General features: G+C 42.9%; 1 protein-coding gene across 1 annotated transcript in view; it reads left to right on the plus strand.

Moving 5' to 3' along the window:
* LOC146349431 (contactin-5-like) overlaps positions 1–24508 on the plus strand; it is a 233967-nt gene that overhangs the window by 71722 nt on the left and 137737 nt on the right. Inside the window, exon 4 of the mRNA XM_084842648.1 lies at positions 15333–15428. Coding sequence (XP_084698774.1) covers positions 15333–15428 — 96 coding nt within the window. The remainder of the gene's footprint in view (positions 1–15332; positions 15429–24508) is intronic.

Here is a 24508-nt window from a genome sequence, read left to right on the forward strand (position 1 = left end):
CCCGAAACTTCGGGGGGCCGAGCGCCAACGTGTTCGGCCCCCCGAACAAGTTTCGGGGAGAAATCCTCCACCCCCTCGCCCCCCCCGGGACGGGACTTACCTTCCCTGAATGTCCCTCCCGGCGGCGGGTCCGGCTGGCGGTTCATCCGGTGTTCGAGCGGGGCGGGAGCGGCAGCCGGTCTTTCGACCGGCTGCCGCCCCCGCCATTGCAATGAAAGAAAAAAAAAAAGTCCCCTGATAGGCTACGTGATGATTCACGTAGCCTATCACGGCAAGATTTGCAAAGTCAGCCGTGATAGGCTACGTGAATCGTCACGTAGCCTATCACGGGTGACTTTTAAAAAAAAAAAAGTGTGTACGGATAATGGCGGCCCCCATAGGGAGCCGCCATTCCCGTTCCTTATTTGGTCGCTGTAGTCTACGTCAATGTTTACATAGACTACGGCGAAAATAAGGGCAACGCTATTTGCGTTGCCCTTATTTTCGCCGTAGTCTACGTAAACATTGACGTAGACTACAGCAACTAAATAAGGAACGCGAATGGCGGCTCCCTATGGGGGCCGCCATTCGCGTACGCGCTTTTTTTTTTTTTTAAGTCACCCGTGATAGGCTACGTGACGATTCACGTAGCCTATCACGGCTGACTTTCCAGATCTAGCCGTGATAGGCTACGTGAATCGTCACGTAGCCTATCAGGGGACGTTTGTTTTTTTTTTTTTAACTTTCGTGTTCGCGGCCGGGCGAGGCGGGAAGCCTCCTCCCCGGCCTGAATTTCGGCCGGGTGAGGCGGGAAGCCTCCCCCCCCGGCCTGAATTTCGGCCGGGCGAGGCGGGAAGCCTCCCCCCCCAGCCTGAACTTCACGGGGGGAGCAGCGAAGCGCTCCCCCCCACCGCGAAAAAGCTGCGAGAAAAGGTAAGTGACTTTCGTTCACCCCTAGCCGTGATAGGCTACATAAATATTAATGTAGCCTATCACAGGAAAAAAAAAGGGATGCAAATGGCAGCTATGGCGGCTGCCATTTTTATCCCTGTGCAGACCAGCAGTGGCCGGATGTCACTGTGGGCAGCCCTGGCTGGCCAGTGGCTCCGCAGAGGAGCTGGCCGGCAAGGATTTTGGCGGGAGGGACAGAGCGTCTCCCCCCCCCACCGTGGATGTCACGAAACAAAACAGGTGAGTCGTTTCGTACATCCCTAGTTATTGGAAGTGAGTGTTTATCCTTCCATTGTTGTAACATCAGTCTTTTAGCTGTCAAAAGGGCATAGAAAATCCATAATTTAAAAGAGCGTGTATATCAGTGAATATTGAAGACAGTTCCAGTACAGAATTTAGCTGTGTAATAACCTCCTCCCAAAAAGAAGCTACTGGACATTGCTGAAACATATTTTTAAAAGAAGCATAAGATGTATTAAACCACCAGCAATTATCCAAATTAGACAATCCTTTCTTAAAGAGATGTTGCAGTGTCCAATAGATACGAAACTAGGGGTGGACGAAAGGCACTTACCTTTCGTCGAAGCTTGTTCGCGGTGGGGGGGAGGCGCTTCGCGGCTCCCCCCACGAAGTTCAGGCCGGGGGGGAGGCTTCCCGCCTCACCCCGGCTGAAATTCAGGCCGGGGGGGAGGCTTCCCGCCTCGCCCGGCCGAAATTCAGGCCGGGGAGGAGGCTTCCCGCCTTGCCCGGCCGCGAACGCCATTGTTTTAAAAAACAAAACAAAAAACGCCCCTGTGATAGGGGCCACTTTTTTTTTTTTTTTAAAGTCACCCGTGATAGGCCACGTGACGATTTACGTAGCCTATCACGGCTGACTTTGCAAATCTAGCTGTGATAGGCTACGTTAATCGTCACGTAGCCTATCACGGGGGCGTTTTTGGTTTTTTTTCTTTTATTGGAATGGCGGCAGCGGCAGCCGGTCGAAAGACCGGCTGCCATTCCCGCCCCGCACGAACACCTGCCGAACCGCCAGCCAGACCCACCACCAGGAGGGACATTCGGCAAAGATAAGTCCCGTCCCGGGGGGGGGCGGGGGGCGGGGGGTGTGGAGAATTTCTCCCCAAAACTTGTTCAGGGGGCCGAACACATTGGCGCTTGGCTCCCCGAAGTTTCGGGGAGAAATTCTCCGCCATCCCTAGGTAAACTACCACAAAATTCTGGCATACGTTCAGAGGTGATATGTGAATGCGGATTTTTTGCCTTCACCAGTTCCACCTAAGTGTATGCCATTTTCACACTTTTGGCAGTAGCATAAAACTTGGGATTTGTGGCACAAAACTAGCACAAAAAAGGTGATATGATAATATTGTTGTTTTTTATGTGTTAACTATGAACACCACATCTGATGTATCAGTAGATAGTTATGGGTGGCAGCACGAAACTGACACAAAACTTTGGCATCGTTTCAGAGGAGTTACTAGTTTGGGGGGGTTGTAGTAAACAATAGGGATGGACAGGCACCCCCCTGTCCAGGTTCTCCAGGTGCTCACTTAGGCCCCACTCGTGCATCCTGGGACCGGCAGTCGATCTCCCCCCTGCTCACCAAGCCAACCTCATTCATCTGGGACCTGTCTGCAAACACCAGGAGTGCCATTTTGCAGAAGAAAATGGCAATCACAAATATGCACACATCTGGTCTTAAGCAAAATGGTGCCATGTATAGCCCATATACACAAGATTACAGGCATAAATGGCCTATTATGCTGATTTACGGCACCATTTTGTATGCAACTAGAGGTACATAGGGATGGCAGAGTATTCCACCAGAGACTCCAATGAGGCCAGATTCTAAGAATCCGGCCCCCCAGAGTCTGCGGTGGAACGAAAGACTCACCTCCACCACCCGGGGGAATCCGTGTGGGGCCAGATGCTACCTTCTGCCAGCCAGCCGCTGCCACTTGTCCCTTCTGCTCCTGCCTATCTTTGGACTCAAATGGTATCCAGCATAGGGGACACCATTTGCGTCCCTACTTTAGCTGTGATAGGCTACGTAAAGCTTTACGTAGCCTATCACAAAAAGAGTAGCGACACAAATGGCGTAGTGGATGCCATTTGCGTCCCTGCTCTTTGCCGTGATAGGCTACGTAAAGATTTACGTAGCCTATCACGGCTAAAGCAGGGACGCAAATGGGCAAATGGCATCCACTACGCCAGAGGCCATTTGTGGCCGCAGACCAGCACAGCAGATGGCAGCAGATGGACTGGACCGGCCAGCAGCAGGTAGGGTCTGTCTGGGGATAATTTTGCAGGGTGGCGAAGGGGAGTGCTCTGTTCCGCCATGGACTCCAGGGGAGTCCGTGGCGGAATTCTCCGCCATCCCTACCAGAAACTATGCCAATATTATTTATTTATTTATTTGTAATATTTATATATCATTAAATATAATAAAATCTCCAAGTCATGCACATATAGATGACAGTTGTACAAAATTAGGTACAGTGTTGCTGCAGAAAGGCACATGTTCACATTCTTTCAAAGAACCCAGCAGCATTATGCACAAATAGAAAAGGAAATGTTGGCCACAGTGTTTGGATCCGGAAGTGTTCATTAATTCCTCTATGGAAAACAGGGACAGAAGAAGATCATAGCCCATTAGAGGCTATGCACTGAAGTGTAAGATCTGTAAGAATCCAAAAATGGCTACTAATGCAGATGATATTTTTGTAGTAAATTGTATATGTATGTGTGTGTGTGTGTGTGTGTGTGTGTGTGTATATATATGCACTAGGCAGAGAATTAACAGATACTGATTTGCCCTCAGTGATGTCAGCACAAAGCTAAATATGCCTATGTGGAATCCTATTGCCATCATCATCCCTATGTGGTTTTCTTGGATCACCCTAAGAAGAAGAAACTATTTAACCAGGATAGATAGTCGGGGGGGGGGGGCGCAGGGGGGAGATAGTAGCAAAGAGCTTCTAAAGAGGTAAACAGTTATACAAATCAAAGTTGTAGTTGTTTTAGTTTTTAAGAAAATCACAACCCCCTCAAGGAAGCACTACTTTTGACCTAAAAACGGAAATGGGCAAACATTCAGTGCAGCCCTAACAGAATAATTATTTTCTCAGTGTACTGGAATGATGTACAGAGAAATTAAAAGAAAATAAAATGATTTGGTAGTAATGTATTTCTGACAGAATAGATCTGTGTTTTGGTCCACAGAATGGCACTACGAATGATGTAGGCTCACCTACTCAGTTCTGGTCATTAGCTGGAAAGTCTGGAAGATGTGTGTACTTTAGGGATGTTGGAGAAATCTGCAATGGAACCAAATGAGTTCAGATATTCATGAATCCAACCCGCAGATTCTGTAGTGGACCAGCTTTTCCCCTGTTGGGCTGATTCCACAGACTCGCAGACTGGTTTTCTAACTATTCCAAATTTTGCACAAATTTCATCATAGAAAAATATGCAAAATAAAAAAATGCCCCAAAATGTGCACATCCCCCCATAAGCTAAAATGCAAAAATGTGCATTTTGGTGAATTTGTGCAGTTTTTCATATGTGAATCTGCGCTAATGTGAATTTGCACTAATGAGAACTTGTGCAAATTTGGAAACGTAAAAAATCCGATTCTGTTGATGGGTAGACAAGGGAATGAAAGGCACCTGACAATCCATGAAACACAGACAGAACTGATTTTACACAATCCATACATCCCTAGCCTACTAGAATATATATTGCATACAGATACATGTGAGTAGACACTCCCCTGTGGTTCCAAATTCCATGAGGCACCTATGTACATCCAGCTGCGCACTCAGGGGATCCTGTTGACAGACCTTTCAGCTAATGCCTGGAAGTCTTGGGGAGGGACCAGTAAGGCACAGTGACATTAGAGCCAGGGCCAGTGGGCCCCATTCTGTCTCCTTGTCCACATAGTTACTGTCGGAGTAGAAGGAAGAAAGGGCTATATCTGCAGAACAAAGCACGTGAAATGTTTGTGGCACCATGCACCTGTGAGACTTCAGAGAGGTTTTTGGACAGTGACAGTAATGCCTGTGACTACATCAAGAGGCAGAGAGAAAAGCTATTAGATACATTGAGCTTTTTTTTTTTTTTTTGTACAGAAAGATGAAAGAAGAAGGCTTGATAGTAGCTATGTGACATAAGATAGTAGCTGTGTGACATTGTATAGAGGGAAACAGTTCGTGGTATAGTGGCAAGAGTGTTGGGCTAGGATCTGGGAGATCCGGGTTCTAGTCCCCACTTGGCCATGGAAGCTCACTGGGTGACTTTGGGCCAGTCACAGACTCTCAGCCCAACCCACCTCACAGGGTTGTTGTTGTGAGGATAAAATGGAGAGGAGGATCATGTAAGCCACCTTGGGTTCCTTGCAAGAGGAAAAAAGGCAGGGTATAAATGCAATCAATCAATCAATAAGCAAAGGAACTGAAACCTAGAGCAAGAGCCATTTGGGTTACTGTAGTAAGAGTTGCACAGTTTGACTAAAGTTCTGTTATCGCAAACTCCAGTCTCCTGCTGCACTTGCATCATTTATTAAGTGTGAAGCAACAAGTACTAGCAAGTAAGATGTGCATCCAGACTGCACATCCCTGGCATGCTAAAGCTGGATGCACAGGAGTTGCTAACTATAAAAAATATTTTTCAATAAATAATAATAAATAAATCACTTTAAAATGTCACACCAGCCTTGGGGAAATGCTCACGGGTACTTCTTTCTTTCTTTCTTTTTTTACCTTTCCAGCATCACTTTTAAATGGTGCCAAAGAGGAGGTAGAAAAGTGCGAGGAAAAAATTCACAGCTTCCTCTGCCTTTGGTCCCTCTCTTCGCTGCTTTCTACAGAAGTTCCTCGCAGCACTGACAGTCACACTTGCCAGTCACGCTTTCAAGCAAAACATATTTTCATTTTTAAACACCAGTCTCACAGGTTCTGCTTCTTCTTCACTTTCAGCCTGTTCCACATTCCCATCTTAACTCAATCACTCTCCGTCTCCCACAGTGCTGACCCCAGCCAGCTGTTCAATGCTTGATCCCTAAAGGCTGTCTTTTAAAAACCCATTTTAGGATTGTCATCTATGATCTGGCCCTTGAACTCTGGTTCTCCATTGATGCATACTGAACACTGTCATTTCCCAAAATATTTAGTGGTGGTTTCCCCTTTTGATGTGCAGGAAAAAAACAGCCTTATAACTACATTAGCCTTCCTCAACCTGATGCCATACACATGTTTTGGACTAGAACTCCAAGCATTCCTGACCATTAGCCATGCTGGCTGGGGCTGATGGGACCTGAAGTCCAAAACATCTGGAGGGTATCTGCTTGGAGAAGGCTGTGTTACATGGTATTGAGAGGAAGGGTTCAGGTGAAGGATGACTCGGGGATTTGTGACACATTTCATTTCCCTGGAATGAATTCTCTTTATGTCATTGAATTTCATTTTGTTTTTATTTGCTTCATTTTATTTTATTACATTGATATTCTGACGTTCCTCCAAGGTGCTTGTGGGATCTGTGTGTATATATGGAGTATTTTCAATTTGATCCTCACAGCAAACCTGTGAGGTAGGTTAGGCTGAGAAAGAATTAGGCCAAGGTCATGTAGTCAACTTCATGGCTCAACTAAGTCCAGGTTTGATACTCTGTCCACTACCACCATGCTATCTCCCCATGGCAACTCTCTTCCATCTCACTCCCCTGTCCAAGAAAAAAAAAAGTTGCTTTATGGTCCAGAGATTAGCTCATTACATAGGAATCTCTCTCAGGTTGTTGAATGACTATGACTCGCCGTGGATGTCTGAGTGATAAAAATTATCCTTTCCAGGTATAAAGAACCCAATCAACTCATCATAAAGATAGAAAAATGTACTGAGACAGATATTCCAAGTGTAGTGGTATATTTTGAAATGCAGGAGCTTATCTTGATAGTTCCCATGGAAAATCCATAGGCACTCTCCTGTTTTTCTTTTTATTTATATTCAAAGGAGCTATCAGTCTGGTGGGAAACTCCTTCATGAAACACAGACATCCAAAATAAGCCAACACACCAGTAATAAAATCTCACAATTAAGTTTACTGGGTATGATTGAAATCCTATGCATCATTCATATGCATTGAACTCAGTGGCTCTTATTATTTCAGACTTCACTGGTTCAGCTTAGAAAACATACAGAGCTTTAACAAAAGTTATTCAGTCAGCTGAAATGCAACCTTGAACTTTTAACTAAAAAGTCAAACATCATGCAAATAAGTTTTGCCATTTAACTGCTAGTGTAAAGTCGGTACCCCCTCAAAGAAAAGAAAGTAGGATTCAGGTGCTGCTTGATTGCTTTCCCCATGACTTCCTCTAATCCATCACAAACAATAGCAAAACTTGAAAGCGTCATTATTATACACCGGCCAGGGCAAGCAGTAGGGACGTACAGATTTTGTTAAATCTATTCCATATGTGTTTCATGGATTGTCAGACAACTTTTGTTCTATCATCCACTCACTGACGGAATCACTGTTCGTAGGAGAATTTTGGTCTACTTAACGCTAATTCCGTCATGTGTACTTGTACATGTGCACAAATTATTATTAACTAATTAATGTGCATTTGTGCAAATTGCCCCAAAGTGAAAAAAAGAAAAAGAAAAATGCACAAATGACACATACCCCCATCTGCATTTCCATGCTTTAGCCTATTGGGGAAAATATGCATTTTTGGTCAGTGGTTTTCTTTTCTTCATATTTTTGCACAACTAATTTAGCATACAATTCCAGGAAGTAAAAAAAAAAAAAAGTCCTCAAGTTCTCAGAATTCATGGGGCTCAGAAAAAGCCAGTCTGCTGTGGAATCCATGGGTAGGGATGGACGGACTTGCCTCATGTGAGCTGCACTGTGGGAGTGAAAGGACCGCTCAGCAAGTGCCCGAGAAGCGCTGAGAGGCCATCCGTTGCCTGACTCAGCTCCCACTGTGTGCAGAGATCACACCTTGGTTACTTCCGGACATCTAATGTGGAATCTACAGCTGCCTTAAAGGGGCATTGGCTCAACATTACAGGCATAAAGGGCCCTTTATCCCTGTCATTTGAGTCATCGCCCCATTAAGGCAGCCATAGATGCAACATTAAATATGCAGAAGTAACTGAGTCATGATTTCTGCACACAATGGGAGCTCAGTAGGGTGACAGACGTCTTCGCAGTGCTTCCTGCTGGTCACCAAGTGGGCAAACGAGCCCCCCGTGGCCTGGCAAGTGGGGTCCAGGTGGTGGGGGGGGAGTCCACCAGACTCCAGCCCCTCCTTGGACTCTTGCACCATCCCTATCCCTGGGTCATGCCCATAGAAACCCAAACTCATTTGAATCCATTGTGGATTTCTCTGACATCCCTAGCAAGGAGGATCCATCTATTGCTCTGGCAGATGACATTATCACTTCTGTTCCAAAACACATCCTGGATGTCCATCCCAGTGCATTCCACCTCCACTGCACTATTGTAGGACAGTACAGTTTCTCCTTGTGGCCGCTGCTTCCTTTTGCCCATTTTGCCTGATTTATGTGGTTTGGAAGGCGGTCATGTTTCTTTCTTTCACTGGTTTCTTGTACAAACATGCCAATCTGCAGCATGAATGTATACATTAGTGATGCTTCTTTATTCCAGAGTTATACCATGGAACTTCCTCCATCCCATGGATTTCAAAAGGTCACTTATAACAATGATTAAGGAAACTTCGTTTCATGGTGTTGGAGTGGGAATTCTTTCCAATGACTTCTAAGGCATGTGATTGCTCACATGGGGCAATACTAGAGGTAATGTTAATTAAGTGAGTGCAGTTGACATTCATGATTTATGCAATGTAAATAGCAGCTGTAGGGGGAGTGGCATTGGGACTGAGAGTGCAAAGGGGGAACCCTCCCCCCTGCTGTGGTCTCAAGGAAAAACATTCCACATGGCATCAATGGAGGCTTTCCTACTGATGAAAACCTGAGTTTAGGAGAGGGGGTGATTTTTGTCATGACCATGGTAGGAGGAAAATTTTAAGTTCACCCTCCTCACAATCCTGTGTTGTTCCTCCATCCCGTCAGGGGTGCCATTTACATTGCAAAAACCATACACACAAATTGCATTCATGCAATTAATGTCATGTCTAGTTTGGCCCCCAGTTTGCTTCCAGTAAAGCCACATTAAAGGAACAGATGACCCAATAAAAAGGTGATAATCGCTGTGGGAAGCTGCTATGTGAACCAATTCTTGTTATGTGTTTTTATTAGTTGGATTTTTTTTATTTTTAATTAACAACCATGCTGTCTGGAGACCATCAAAATTTGCAAATTGGTTTTAACAACAGCAAAATAGATTTCCATCTTATCACTCTTTATGATCTATAATTTATTTGCAGTCAGCGAGGACAATTTTGAGAGCAATTTTGTGAATTGTTGCAGCTTGTGGCATCTCTGTGAAACACTTGTATTTCTAAGAATGCAATTATATGCCAACAGAGGTGTCATTAATTTCCTTAGGATGCCATTTGCCTTTCTGGAAAATGCCCTCAAATGATAGATGGAACAGGCACTGAAAAGTGTACAAATGTTCATGTTTTACTGTTGTCTTTTGGAATATGGAAGATGTCTTTAATGGTTCTTTGAGAGGAATGAAAGCAGGAATAGTGTTTCATTATTTCGCAAAAGAAGTGAAAAAAAAGACAAGGAAACCATTTTTGAAAAGGTCAGCACACAATGAGAAACACAGAGAAGAGGTTAAGATCAAATCTGTTGCTGTGCCAATGTTGTTATGTCTGAAAGTGTGAGCCAGAGTATAGGTTAGAGGTCCTTTTCAGAAGCAAGTGACCAGAGAAAAACAGAATGGACTGTTGTACATAATCAGCTTGCTGATTATGTACAACCTTGCTAGAGGTTAACTAAAACCTTGCTAGTTACTCTTTTCATCCACATAGGAGACTCAACCACTTACATTTAATTGATTTCTTGCGAGGCTGTAGAGGGCTATGTCACATAGATGGTTCTCTCTCTGCAGTCCCAGCCTCATGATAGGCTGTGTTGTTTCATTCTAGCAAGTTTTTGCAGAGTAGAGGATGCAATAGTGCAGAGCCTCAGCTGAAGGCTTACCTACATTTGCTTGCTTATTTATTTGATTGATTGATTGATTGATTGATTAGCCACCCAGCTGGCCAGCTATCCGGCCTCTCTAGGTGGCATACAATACTAATAAAGCCCCTGGTAATTAATGTAAGCACAAATTGGAGTATGCAGTTGTATCTCTGTTAGTGCCACACATACATCCACACTGCAAGTACTAACTGCAGTGTCCTTACCAAATTTCTAAAGAAACAAGCCTCACAGAATTTTGGATTTCAGACTTAAAGCAGGGCCTGTTTTCTTCCAACTATCCTAATTTTCTGATCCATGTTATCTTTCTTTCTTTTGCAACACCTTCACTCACACAGCCTTACATACTGGCACACTTTGTAAAACCCAGTAAGGGGCTCTGGTTTTCTTGTTCTTAAATGCTTTAAATGAGTTCAGCTGGAAAAACTCAGCCTATTTTTTTTCCTTTACAAAGACACAAAGATGGGAGTCCTGCTGCTACTGCCCTCTTTCAACCTGGGGGGGGGGGATCATTTAATTCCCACTGTTTCCTAATGTTACTTACCTGTCTCCCTCTCAAAAATATGTTCTTGCCATCGAAGGACTTTCATTTCACTGGGAATTATTTATTTACAGAAGAGTCCTCACACATTAGCCTTTTAGTGTTTTTCTGATTAATATAGTACCATCCCTGTGCATAGCTTTTGCGGAATTTTTTTAAAAATTAATCTTTTATTGTGAATTTTTACAAACCAAACCAAACTGAAAACATTACAAAACCTAAAAAAAGGAATGAAATAAAAATACAACAACATATTCAAAACCCTCAGTTTCTAAAATTACAATACTTGAGTGAGAAAAGAAAAAAAAACAGAAGAAAAAAAGTTAGACATAAACTTCAGTAAAAGCAGACCAAATATCTGTCTATAAGTCCATTTGAAAGTTACGCCTATATACGACTCTTTCAAATGTTGCTAGTGTTGTTAAGTCTTCAGTCCATTGCATTATAGGCAGTGAGCTTTTATCTTTCCAATACTGTAGTATGTTGTTTTGTGGAATTACTTTGTTAAAAAAACATTTCCTCCCATGAGGAGGTTGCAGTCCAAATTTTGACAGTTGGGAGAATCACAGTAAAAGGGGCAAAATTGAAGGAAAATTATAAAAGTGGGCTTCCCACCTTGATTGTACTTACACACAGACACACCCCATCCTCCGCTACCTTGTACTCCATCTCCATGCAGGGATGGGGAGGGGGAACCTCATCTTCACTTCAGGGCGAGAACAGGGCATCAGGTGGTGGCAAGTGTTACAACGACAGGAGAATCCTTCCCCCATGAGTTTTTGTGAAGTCATGTCACAAAAGCATTCAGGGGCCCACAGTGATAAAAGTTGCCAGCAACAGTACACTTCCTGTTTCCTCTTTACTTCCTGCTTCCTCTTTACAAACTGGAGTGGCCAGCTGTCCCACTTTACAAAGGACAGTCTTCTATTTGAAGGGCTGCCAGAGGACAGTCCTCTATTTTAAGGTAACCTCTGTTTGAAGGGCTGTCCAGTCTATGTCCAGTTTAAAGAGACAGAACCTTCAGAAGGGAGAGGAGGGGCCTTGGAGTTCTCATGAACACTTAGCACCTGGACAGCAGACTGAGCATCAGGCACATCGGGCATCTAGTCACAATCTCCAACCACACCACCCCCCATGTATTGTATTGCTATTTAAATTATTGTCATTATTTCCAAATTTGTATCTATCCATATAAATTAGCATATGTGAATTTTATGCAAGTCTGTGTCTTCTTTTGCCCCCCCTCTTTGGAGATGTGTAAGTAGCCACCTTATTACAAACAGTTGTACAGGATGGAGGAAAATCCCAGTGAACCTCTCACACCTTCCAAGGAGCTGGTGCTGTTGCCTTCTACCCTGTCATGGCTTCCTTGTGAGATTTGTCCCTTATTAGAGAAGGGAATCAGGCCCTTGAAACATTCTTTCAAATACTCAGCCTCACCCCACTCCCCATGCACACGTGCATGCATGCACACATATGTGTGTGCATGTGCATGTGCGCGCGCACACACACACACACACACACACACATAGGTTTTGAGTATTCAAATGGAACACACAAAGGACCCAATTCATTTTTAGGGAGAGGAGTGGGATGTTTATTAGGGATGTATGAGAATTTTGTTCCAGTTTGCAAATTACTCAAAAATGCCCTGTTCGAAATCCCAAACAGGAGCACATATTCTCTGAAAATGTTTGCAAATTCCTGAAGTTGCCTTCACGTTTCGAAAATGTATACTTGAAAAATGTGCAACATTCCAAAAATGCACAACTTCCTCAAAATGTGCACATTTTAAAGCACCCACACTTTAGTCTACAGGAGAAATTTGCTCAATTTTGGAAATTTTCACATGCTTGGAAATTGTTTGTGCAACTTTCATTTTCGATAGCTGTTTGTTTTGCTCAATTTTCCCATTCATGGAAAACAAAGAGTGATTGCAAACATGAGCACAAATTGAGGAGAGATGAGCTGCGAACTGATGTACGGAGAATCTTGGTGAGGCTTGTTCTCCCAATCCTAACATTGGTGCATTACTTCAACAACAAATGGGTGTTACAATACCTGCATCATTTCATTGGAGATAGGGCTGGGTGAATCCCCCAATGTCTGGTCTGGGGGGGATCCATCATCGAGAAATCCAGGCTGCTTGGAGCCCCACAAATTTCCCCAGGGCCTGTATGCATCCGCGAGAGTTCGCGGGGCAGCCCTTGATCTTTCTAAATGGTGCAATAGGCTAATCACCACTTCCATTGGCCTATTGTAGGGAAATTATGGCCATAATTTGTGTATTTGACACCCTTTGCAGCCATAAAGCACTTACTTTGCCCTAAATTGCAGCTGTTAACACCACAATTTAAGCTGAAGTAAGTACTTTATGGCCAGCATGGCTGACTGAGGAATGCTGGGAATTACAGAACTTGTTTCAGTCTGAATGTGGATAGGATTGTGCCTTGAGGGTAGCAGATGTGGAAGAGCAGTATCATGGGCAGGGTTTTAATGGGAAATAAGTGCAAAAATGCTGATCAAATTTGCAGATCAAATTTGCAGATGACACAAAATTGGGCGGGATAGCTAATACTTTGGAAGACAGAAACAAAATTCAAAGTGATCTGGATAGACTGGAGTGCTGGGCAGAAAACAACAGAATGACATTTAATAGGGATAAATGCCAAGTTCTGCACCTAGGAAAAAGAAACCAAATGCACAGTTACAAGATGGGGGATACATGGCTCAACCACACTACAAGCGAGAAGGATCTTGGAATTGTTGTTGATCACAAACTGAATATGAGCCAACAATGTGATGTGGCTGCAAAAAAGGCCAATGCTATTTTGGGCTGCATTAATAGAAGCATCGCTTCCAAATCCCGGGAAGTACTAGTTCCCCTCTACTCAGCACTGGTTAGGCCTCATCTGGAGTACTGTGTCCAGTTCTGGGCACCACACTTTAAGAAGGATGCAGACAAACTGAAAAGTGTTCAGAGGAGGGCAACAAAGATGATCGGGGGACTGGAAACAAAGCCCTATGAAGAGAGACTGAAAGAACTGGGCATGTTTAGCCTTGAGAAGAGAAGACTGAGGGGAGATATGATAGCACTCTTCAAGTACTTGAAAGGTTGTCACAGAGAAGAAGGCCAGGATCTCTTCTCGATCATGCCAGAGTGCAGGACACGGAATAATGGGCTCAAGTTACAGGAAGCCAGATTCCGGCTGAACATCAGGAAAAACTTCCTGACTGTCAGAGCAATACGACAATGGAACCAATTACCTGGGGAGGTGGTGGGCTCTCTCACACTGGAGGCCTTCAAGATGAGGCTGGACAGCCATTTGTCAGGGATGCTCTGACTTGGATTCCTGCATTGAGCAGGGGGTTGGACTCGATGGCCTTGTAGGCCCCTTCCAACCCTACTATTCTATGATTCTATGATTCTGTGAAAAAGAACTGAGGGGCCAAAACAATAGAAGATTTGACCTACACATATCTCTCTTGAGTATTACATAAATATGTAACAATAACAAGGGGGACTTATAAGAAACTTTAAGTCCACAGAAATTGTGCTGTTGCAAACTACAGTTCTATTGAGTGTGACAACCTCAGGTGGAAGGGCTGTAGCTCACTGGTAGAGCACACGTGTTGCATGCAGAAGGTCAATACTTGGCATCTAAAGGTTGCGCTGGAAAAGAGACCTGTCTGAAAACCTGGAAAGCCACTACCAGTCAATGTAGACAATGCTGAGCTAACTGGAGCAATGATCTGACTTGGTACAGAGTAGATTCCTATGAACTTGGAATAAGGTAGATCCCTATAACCAATACCAGTGGAATATTCCTTTGCACTGTGAAGGAAAATAATCAATCTTAGCTGAACAGTGGAGACTTTGATGGTATGTAAATTAACAATCTCCATTAATCAAGCAGACATAATTTTACTCATTAACCAATTATAATATAACTAATTATCATTGGCAATCAAATGCATGTGATTATTCCCCACCATGTGCTTTTGCTTCCCCAACCTACATCTCCATGAGTATGCTTCGGTTCAAGAGCAGGGAGTCAATTCCTTTTCAAAGAAATGATTGGTGGCCACTCAGGGTTATTTTGAGGAGAAAGATTGTGAAGCATGTTGCACATGGCGAGTCCTTTACAAACATTTCATAATGTTAATACAGTATCATCTAGGTACCATAGAACAGATTTTCCAGTAGATCCAATGCTGCTAAGCTTGTTCCAAACAATTCAATATTGCCTTGTTTGCAGTATCCCTTTGATGACACCCAAGAGCCTCACACAGGATGCAGGCTAGATGCAATGCATCCTCTCCCCCCATTATATCTCTTTTCACTATGCACAGAATGACTTTTACTGGGCAAGAAATCAATAAGCAGGAAATAGTAAAATGGAATAAAAGAGCTATTAAATCTCTGTTACAGAAAGGTATATCACCTAATGCCTTCTTGCTGACACCATTTCCATATCCTATAAGAAGCAATAAAAAGGTGTTGATGTAAGGCGGAAAATATTTCTATGTTCCAGTTGAAATTAGCTAGAATAGATTTATCGTGGAAGGACTGGACATTTTCTTTTAAATTTCAAGAATAAAAATGAGCATTGGTCTTTTTAGTATAAGAGAGAGGGGGAAGATAGGAAGGAGAGGAAGAGAAAGCTGTAGAGACACTAATATTGATAACTTTCTTTCCATGAATCTAAATTGTTGTATTATGTTAACAGACCTGGGGAATTTCAGTGGCCGGATGAGAAGTGCCGTGTCGGTGAGAGAAGGTCAAGGTGTAGTTCTGATGTGTTCTCCTCCACTCCACTCACCAGGTACAGTTGGCTTCATTTTGTATTCATACAACCCTCACTTTTCAATGCATTCCTAATTTTCAGCTGAGGTCTCGATCGTGGATCACTAAAGATTGAACTATGCACAGATCCATTACCAGCTCCTGGACAACCAAAGGAGCAATGCAAGATTGTCTACTGTAAATGCCACTGAACAAGAGCCAAGGTTTCTAAGATAAGACAGCCTTCTTTCTGTTTTGCCCAGCGATGGGAAGAGTGGTAGCTGTTAGTGCAAAGTGCTTTGCCTCCAGGTCAAAAAAGGATATTTCTTTCAGCCTCAAAACTGTTCCAAATGTCATTGCTGGGAGAGACTGTAGTTGCATGCCATTTTACATTTTTAGTTTTGACTTGTTCCGACAAGATTTGGATCATGATCTTTCTGCACAACAAATGGAAGGCAATCAATCAACAATCAAATGAGTCCATAAAAATCCACACACACATTTTTGAACATAAGACGGGTCTTGTGGGATCAGACATAAGCCCTATTCAGACATTATTTGCCTACACTTTCAAAGAACATGTGAAGGGGGACGGATGTGCATGTCTGGCCCCCAAAATCCCCTTCTTGCAGGCTCTATCTGGGGAATTCTAAGTGTGTTTGGATGAATGCATTTAGAATTCTCCTTTTGATGGAGCCTGGCAATCCCCTCCAGGCATTCATCTTGAACCTCTGAACAACAGCTCTAGATCAAGGATGGATGAATCTGTCAGTTTCACTTTCTCCCACATTTGAATTTTTAAAATCTCAAGGGGTTTTTTTTTTGCATCTTGAATATGAAGAAATTTGTACATTTTGGTAAATTCTTATCAGAAATGAACTGAAACAAAATTCCCACCCATCTGCCCTGGCTATATTCAGTAGAAGGAATGACCATTTGTACAATGGGGCTTTCATGCTTCTAAAAAAAAAAAATGAGTGGAAATACTCATTTCTGGAATGGGCCAGGTCAGCAGAGCTCACAGAAGGAAGCTCCAATGACCTGTCCTGATCCAGAAACAAGCATCTCTGGGGTTATTTTTAGAAGCATAAAAGCCCCGTTGCACAGGCAATCTCTTCCCTGACTGCAATGGAACCAAAAGAGCTGCCTGGACACTCATAAGAACATAAGAAGAGCCCTGTTGGATCAGACCAAGGGTCCATCTAGTCCAACATTTTGTTCACACAGCAGACAACCAGGTGTTGACCAGGAACCCACAAGCAGGACATAAGCACAACAGCACCTTCCCACCCATGTTCCCCAGCAAGTGGTGTACATAGGCATACTGCATCTGATATTGGAGGTAGCACATAGCCATCAGGACTCAAAGCTCTGGACCTGAATGGCCAAATCTGTCAGTTTCGGTTTCTCCCACATTTGACATTTTTAAATCTCAAAATTTTTTTGTCCTGAATTTGGCCAACACAACACATTCTGGTAACTTCTTAACAAAACTGAACTGAAAGGAAATTCTCACCCATCCCATCTCTAGCATCTATCTAGTTCATCGTGCCTATTTCTAACACTGGCCAGTCAGATGTCTCCAGGAAGCAGATAAGCAGGACATGAAGTCAACATTCCCTTCTTTGTTGCTTGTCCCGAACAATTGGTTTTCAGGACTGTGCTCTGAATGTGGAGGCTTCTTTTAGCAGAAGGTATATTGGTTTGTACAGGTAGATCTTTCGGGGATTTGCAGCAGATCAGCAAGAATTTCTGACTCCCTATTTTTTAACAACTAAAATAATTGTTAAAATAAATTAATTATGCTGCTGAAATTAGGTAGCCTGAAGGAAAACCAGGAGTGTTGTTTGATGGGACTATGAGCTCAAGTTTGGTACTGTAAACAAATTCCTGGGCTGAGCATGTACTCAGAGGCACCCTGTTCTTTAATTCTAAAGATGTGTCTAAGGGTGCATCTGCCCTCTGAACCACTCTTTTTTAAAAAACTAGGCTCTAGTTGGTAGATCTCAAGGGTCCCAAAGTAGATCCTGCAAGCTTGAAGACTTCCCACTGTTAGGCTAGTGTCACATCTTGTGACACTAAATTTCATGTTAAATATGTGTTGTGTGAAGAAACACCTATTAAATAGGAATGTGTTTGTTTTTCTCTTCTAGATTTGGTTTTTGGCCTCTCTAATTAAGTTTTATTGATTGACCGCAATGTTGCATATGTGATAGTGATGATAAATAAGATAGACAGACAGACAGATATAGAAGGATAGATCGACAGAAAGATAGATAGATCTGTGTGTATCTGTCTGTTCTGATTAAATGAGAAGGAAAACAATTTGGCTGTCATCCATCCAAATTGCAAGGTTTGCAAAATTAAAAAAGAATACAGCATTAATTGGTTTAGGTCTTTTTCTTCTTTAAACCGTCTATACAAAGTTTTTATCGCCTGCTAATAGAGAACGAGAATCTTCTTATTGTTAAATTAGAGCAGTGTTTATCTTCTATAGTATGAAAAGCAGATGTGGTGTCCCCCCGCCTCAAAGGACTTTACATCCTGTAAATGACTCTGCAGTACAATTCTTAGATGTAACAGCTGTACAGATGTTAAATTGAAACTTTTATCACACTCTAAAGGACAGATCTGGTTCTCACTTTAATTGGAACCAGTGCTATAAAAGTCTCCCCCCCCAAAAAAAAAAATGTGGTGCATTTCACTTAACAGCACATGAACTTGCTAAGCAGTGGCATTGCTTAGAACAAAAAAACATGTATCAATTTCCCATGGGAGGCAATGACTACACCTCCAGCCTCTGTTATCCAGTTCTTATAATGAGGTGACATGAGATCATACTAGTGCATCATGAGATTTCATTGATTCAGTCATACAAAACGAGTGCATTTTTTTTCTGGAATTGTGCTTCTGTAGGAAATTATTCACATATTATGATTAATTTCTTGTGTAGCTGGGATTATAGCATCTCCTTTGCAAGGTTTTGAAGAGGGCCTGGAGTATTGTATCTTATTTTATGTAAAAATGTATATCCCACCTCCTAGCACTACAAGGGCTCTAGAGGTGGCTTACAATGTCATTAAAATACAATATAAAGCTGAATTAAAACTATTTAAACCATTCACAATAAACAGAGAAACCTGGCAGCCAAGACAGAACTGGAAAGAGTAGCGACAGTTCACCAAAAGCCAGTGTAAACAGAAATGTCTCAGCCAGCATCAGGACATAAGAAGAACCCTGCTGGGTAACACCAAAGGCCTATCTAGTCTAACGTCATGTTTCCCACAGTGGTCAACAAGATGCCTCTAGGAAGCCCATGGGCAAGACATGATGACAGCACTATTCCTCCATCACTGTTGATCTTCATCAACTGAGATGCAGAGGCATATTGCCTCTGATCCTAAAGGAAGCGAGCGGACTTCACAGATTTTCTTACAGAAGGAATTCCACAAGAACAATGCCATGACTGTGAGGTCCCAACATGTTACACACCTTGTTCTATAACTAAGGTAGTAAATCATTGTCTGGGCTGTCCCGGTTTAGACTGCAGGTGGGGGCTCACATAATGAACTGTAGTGAATACACAGAAAAATAGGGCTGTTCACGGACACCCTCCAACCCTCTTTGGAGGCTGATTCGGGGCTTCGGATTTGGCCCTGATCCACTTCGGACTGTTTTGAACCTGATCTGATCTGCTTTGGACTCCAGATCCAAAGCAAGATTTGGAAATCCGAATGATTCAGATTTTACATTTTCCCATTGACTTGCATTGGGAAACAGAAGTGGCCAAAACTTTTTTTTAGTTCTTATTAAATACATGAAATTTGGATACCTGGCAGCCCATATAGAGGTGATTGAACCTATCAAATTTCAGACAGGTCCAGTGGCTTTTGTGCTAGCCATGCATAAAGTTTTCTTTACTCAAAAACAAAAAAAAAGTTAAAAAAAAAAAACCATCAAGCCACACAGGGGATTAGAGATCCTACTCAGAAGGTATTTAAACTGACATTTAGTAGGTCACTATCCCTAATCTCTGGTGCAGTTTTTTCTGAAGTCCAAATAACCCCTCTCCCCTAGTACTTTCTTTGTGTCTGTTCTGAATCTGCCACTATTCGCTGGATGACCTGGGGCACTTCTCATTAAGGGAAGAAAAAAGTTAAACCTTTCTTTGGCTGCAGTACACATTACCTGGGAGTAAGTCACATTGAACTCAGTGGAGCTCATTTATTACACTGCTCCACTTTCTCTACTCCATATAATTTTATCAACCTCCCCACTTATTTGCCTTTTTTCTAAATTAAATAGTCCAAACATTGAAGCCTTTCCTTACAGAGGAGCTGTTCCAACCTCTTGATCATTGTTGCAGCCCCTTTCCCCATTTGTAAAAGGAAGGGTAAGATGAAGCAAAAAAAAATTTAAAATGCATATAGCCTAAGCTGATCATATTCTACTTATGGTCATTTGATATACACAAGGAAAAACAAGCAACAGGCAAAGTGTCTTGGAAAATCAGCAAGAGTGAGTGGGTGTAATTTCTTTTCTTTTTTTTAATATAAGGACATGAAACTCTGGGGACATGGCGGTAGCCCCTTCAGTTGCCAACCCTGCCAAATTTCACAGGTAGGTCCAGTGGCTTTTGCCACAGGTAACAGTTCCCCAGTGTTTCTTCGCCATCTTACAGGTGGCTAACTCACTCAGGTGGGCATGTTCAAGGCTGTTGCTGTTGCTGACCAACAACAGGATGCACTATCCAGATGGGGGGCAAGCCAGCCTGGCTACTGGTGCTGCTGGCCCAAGCAGCACCTTGCCCACACCCACATCTGCCCCAGCCAAGAACAGCACCATGGGTGGTGGTACCCCTAAGATGCTTCACATGATGTATTATGTAGTGCTTTGCCCCACAGTATATATTGGACCATGTATTAGTGTACTCTTTGGCCACACACTGTTTGCTTGTGCACACAAGCTAAGGGGCTCGGGGAAGGGAAATAACACTAACACTGACTATCTATCTGAAGCCTAACAAAAGAGAAAAGAAAACTGTGTTTTTTTTTTAAGTAGAAGGAGATAGTTGAAGAGTTGAAAAATAGGAAGGGAAGGAATAGTAATTGAGAAGGACAGGGGGGCAGGGAGCCGAAGAACAAGCAGGAAACAAAGCAAGGAAACAAACTGAAGCCTAATAACTAACTAGAAGATAGATAGATAGATAGATAGATAGATAGATAGATAGATAGATAGATAGATAGATAGATAGATAGACAGACAGACAGACAGACAGACAGACAGACAGACAGACAGACAGACGGGGTGTGGGTGTGTGTTTTAAAGAATCTAGAAGAAGGATTTACAAGAAAGGGAAGACTAAGAAATGGAATTGAGAAGGGCTGGGCAAGTACTGGGACCTGCTGCACTGGCACAATCCAATAATAAAGAACTCTCCTCCTTCTACCAACTCTCTCTCTCATACTGGGAAATGAAAGCAGAATCTCCTGGTATATACAACCCCTCCTCCACCACTGTGACTGGAGTCTGCTGGGTTAAAGGTTCAGCCCTATTGGCACCTACAGATGTCACTTGCCAAGGCTCAGTTCCCCCCCCCAACTCCTCCTCCCCCCTTCCCTAATCTTAAGCAACTTGCTACATTCCCCAGACAGGGCCTTCAGAATCATCCAGATTGGTCCAAAGCAATCCAAAACAATTCAAATACGAACCAATTCAGTCTGAATCATCCGCTTTGGTTCAGAATTTTGATCCGGAATTGAAGCAGTGCACAGCACAGCCCTACAGAAAACAAGAACATCAGGGAGAAAGCTAGGCTAGAACTTTTTCTCTCAAGCATCTAGTTTTCAGGAGCCTACACATGCAGAATGAAAGAGGTACACAGTGCAGCTTTACAAGCTCCGTAAGAAAGTAGGTCATAGTCACTGACCAAACCTCAGAAACCGAGGACATGTGGAGAAAGACCTCCCATATGACCTCAGAACCTATGGAAGCATAAATCTGTCATGTATATAAGTGTTGGAAAGAGGTGGTACTGCCTTTGCCCTTGTGAGGTATGGGGCTCACTTGTTGATTATAGCTGCTTTAAAAATAAGCAAGCACACAAATAAAGCTTAGTGAGAACAACTTTTTAATCAATTTTTTATTGTGAATTTTAACCAATACAACTTAATTGGACTGAGTAGTTGAAACTTATCAAACCTGCTGTTTCGTCTTGTTTTTTACTAAAATCGTCCTCTGTTGAAGGCCTGGTGTTTAGCTTATTGTGACAGTTCAGGCTGTGAAGGAATTTACACGCACACACACACACCCATCCCAACTTTCATTTTATTTCCAATGTGTAGCTTGGGTCACATATCACTGGCTTATTTGTGCAAATGTATCACCTGATCTTTCATCATTTTCACCACACCAAAATGCATATGCTGATTGTGAGCAGTAGGCAACTTGCCAGAGGTGAGCTAAGTACCAGGTAGGGATTATGAAAATTTTATGTTTGCTCACAAAACATGTGAGCATGTCCTGTTCAAAGAGGGTCTTCTCTGTGGTGGCCCCCACTCTGTGGAACTCCCTCCCTAGGGAACTCTGCCATGCCCCCTCTTTAATGAGCTTCCGCCATGCATTAAAAACATGGTTGTTCAGGCAGGCATTTGGGGTGGGTTAGGGTATTTTTAGAAATATGATGTTTTTAATGTGATATTTTATTTTTTTAAATTGTTTTTTTGTTGTACATCACCCAGAGTGGCTGGGTGACCAGCCAGATGGGTGATTAAGAAAATAAATAAGTAAGTAAGTAAGTTTCCCCAATTCAATCTTGCACAAATTTTCCTCTGCTTTAGCCGTGTGGAGAAAAGTTGTGCAAATTTGGGGAAATTTGCACAAGTTTCACATTTGATCTCTGCTCCTTTTGTAGAATTTTCTCATTCATGCAGAGCAAGCAGTGATTGCAAATGCGAACAGGAATCAGGCATGGGGTGAGCAGTGAGACAACATTCAGAGAATTCTAGCAATTCTGAACATTGCCTCTTCATCGCTAGTACCAGAAGCCAGAAATTGAGCCAGAGACTCAAAGCCAATGAATACACATCAGAAGCAGGAAGCCCTTATTGCTCAGGGAAGGACCCAAACCAAACAGGAAGTCTTGTATAGCCCTTCCTGCCCAGGAGGGACAAATGGCCAGCATGGGTGGTCACAAGAATACTTCATTGCCAGGAAGTGTCCTAACCTGCAAGAATGATAGCTCACCACATAGGGCACCTGCATACAGATCTGGACTTTTCTGGCTTTGGCCCTGGAAGCTCCTAATGGTATGAACTGATTGTACTGGGAAACATTGTATTTAGAGGAGGTATGAAGCACTAGAAAAAATATGTCTGTGGTGTTTGATCTATGATGGCTATCATGCATGCAGCTTATCATGTGATGCTGGCAACATCAAGGTTCAAGGTGATGTTATTGACATACACAGCCCTCAAAAACTTGGGATCAGGCTACCTGAGGGAGGACCTTCTCCCATGTCAACCTGCCCATTCCCTGAGGTCCATAGAACAGGGTCTCCTGGTTGTCCTAGCACCTGCATGGGTACATCTAACAGCAACCAGGGAGGAGAGCCTTTTCTGTGGTGGAGCTCCACTTCTGGTATCCTCTCCTGCTGGCAGTGCAAAAGACCTAATCTTTGATGGTGCTTAGGCACCTGTTGAAAACATATCTGTATACCCAGGCATTTGCTGATTTTAATACCTAGCTTGGGAGATTTCCTTTCTTGTTTTTATATTTGTATTGTATTTTTAATTGTTTTTATATATGTGATTTGTGATTTAATTGTTGTTTTCACCACCCTGTGATTTGAAAATGAAGGGCAGTATATAAATATTTTAAATAAATAATGGATGTGCCCATGTGGGCCAGCACTTACCTGAGCCATGTACATTTATTTTAGTAAAAGAACCTGAAATTCATTTTGATATCTCCAGCATTACTCATATCTTCTGTTGAACACTACAATCTGGGTGAATGTGAGGATTATTCTGAAGGGGATTAATGTGTCATGTGGAGGTGTATCAGTGGAGAACAGGGTTCTAGCTCAGTGGTAAGGTGCAAGCTTTGCATGCAGAAGTTCTCAGGTTTGATCCCTGGCATCTCCAGGTAGGGCAGGAAAAACTCCTACCTGAAACCCTGGAGAGCTGCTGCCAGTCAGTGTTGACAATACAGGGATAGATGGATCAAGGATCTGACTCATTATAAGGCAGCTTCCTATGCTCCTATGTAACATCATACCTTTCACTTGATGAAGCAGGAGCTGGTGGTAAAAAAGATGACCTCTGGTTCATTCTGGCTCTACGATCTGTGTCTGCTGTGGAGTAATCTTGAGTTCTCTTCTGAATCTGTCCAGATCCAGAAATCATGACTGTTCAGTGAGCTTATCCTGTTTCTCTTTTTCCCCTCACTTGTCATTCTGACATAAGGCAAAGTTGACTCCTAAGCTAACAAACACCAGATGTAGTTGGTCTTGGATGAGGTGGCTTACTCACTGAAATGGCTCTTCCCCTGGGGTATGATGAAAATTGTGGGTGAGAAAAACTACCTGACCTTGCCCAATTAAGGCAGCACTCGGTACAGTGGGAGTGGGGAGCCCCGACAAGGGATCTCCTGTAGGGCACTGTGCTGGTGTGACACAGTGTTAGTGATGTCGACAGGTATAGCTCCAGATGTCATTACAGGAAACTCAAATGTGAGAAAATAAGAGGAAGGTGGCAATTAATTAACTTGAAAAATGCACTGAGAACGTTGGCTCCTGGCCATGTCCTTTATTGCCTTTTAGGCATCTACTCCATGTGGCTACTGATATATGGGACAATAATGATGGGAAAGGATCTTTTCCCCCTCCCCAGAGGCAGGCTAATAGCTTGTTACAGAAATATCCCAATTAATCTACATTTTGCAAATTAGTTATAACTATCACTGAAGTTTCAGCTCCAATTGAGAGAAAGAGAGAGAGAGAGAGAGAAAGAGAGAGAGATTTCTGACTATAAGCCTCAGAACCTACTGCTCCCTTGATTTCTGCTTATAATGGCGGAATGCAATTTCTCCAACTCACCGTAAACATATAGCCACAAATGT

The sequence above is a fragment of the Heloderma suspectum genome, chromosome 3, assembly GCF_057233095.1.
Source record: "Heloderma suspectum isolate Gila_16-S chromosome 3, 16-S_ref, whole genome shotgun sequence".
In the NCBI taxonomy this organism is placed as follows: domain Eukaryota; kingdom Metazoa; phylum Chordata; class Lepidosauria; order Squamata; family Helodermatidae; genus Heloderma; species Heloderma suspectum.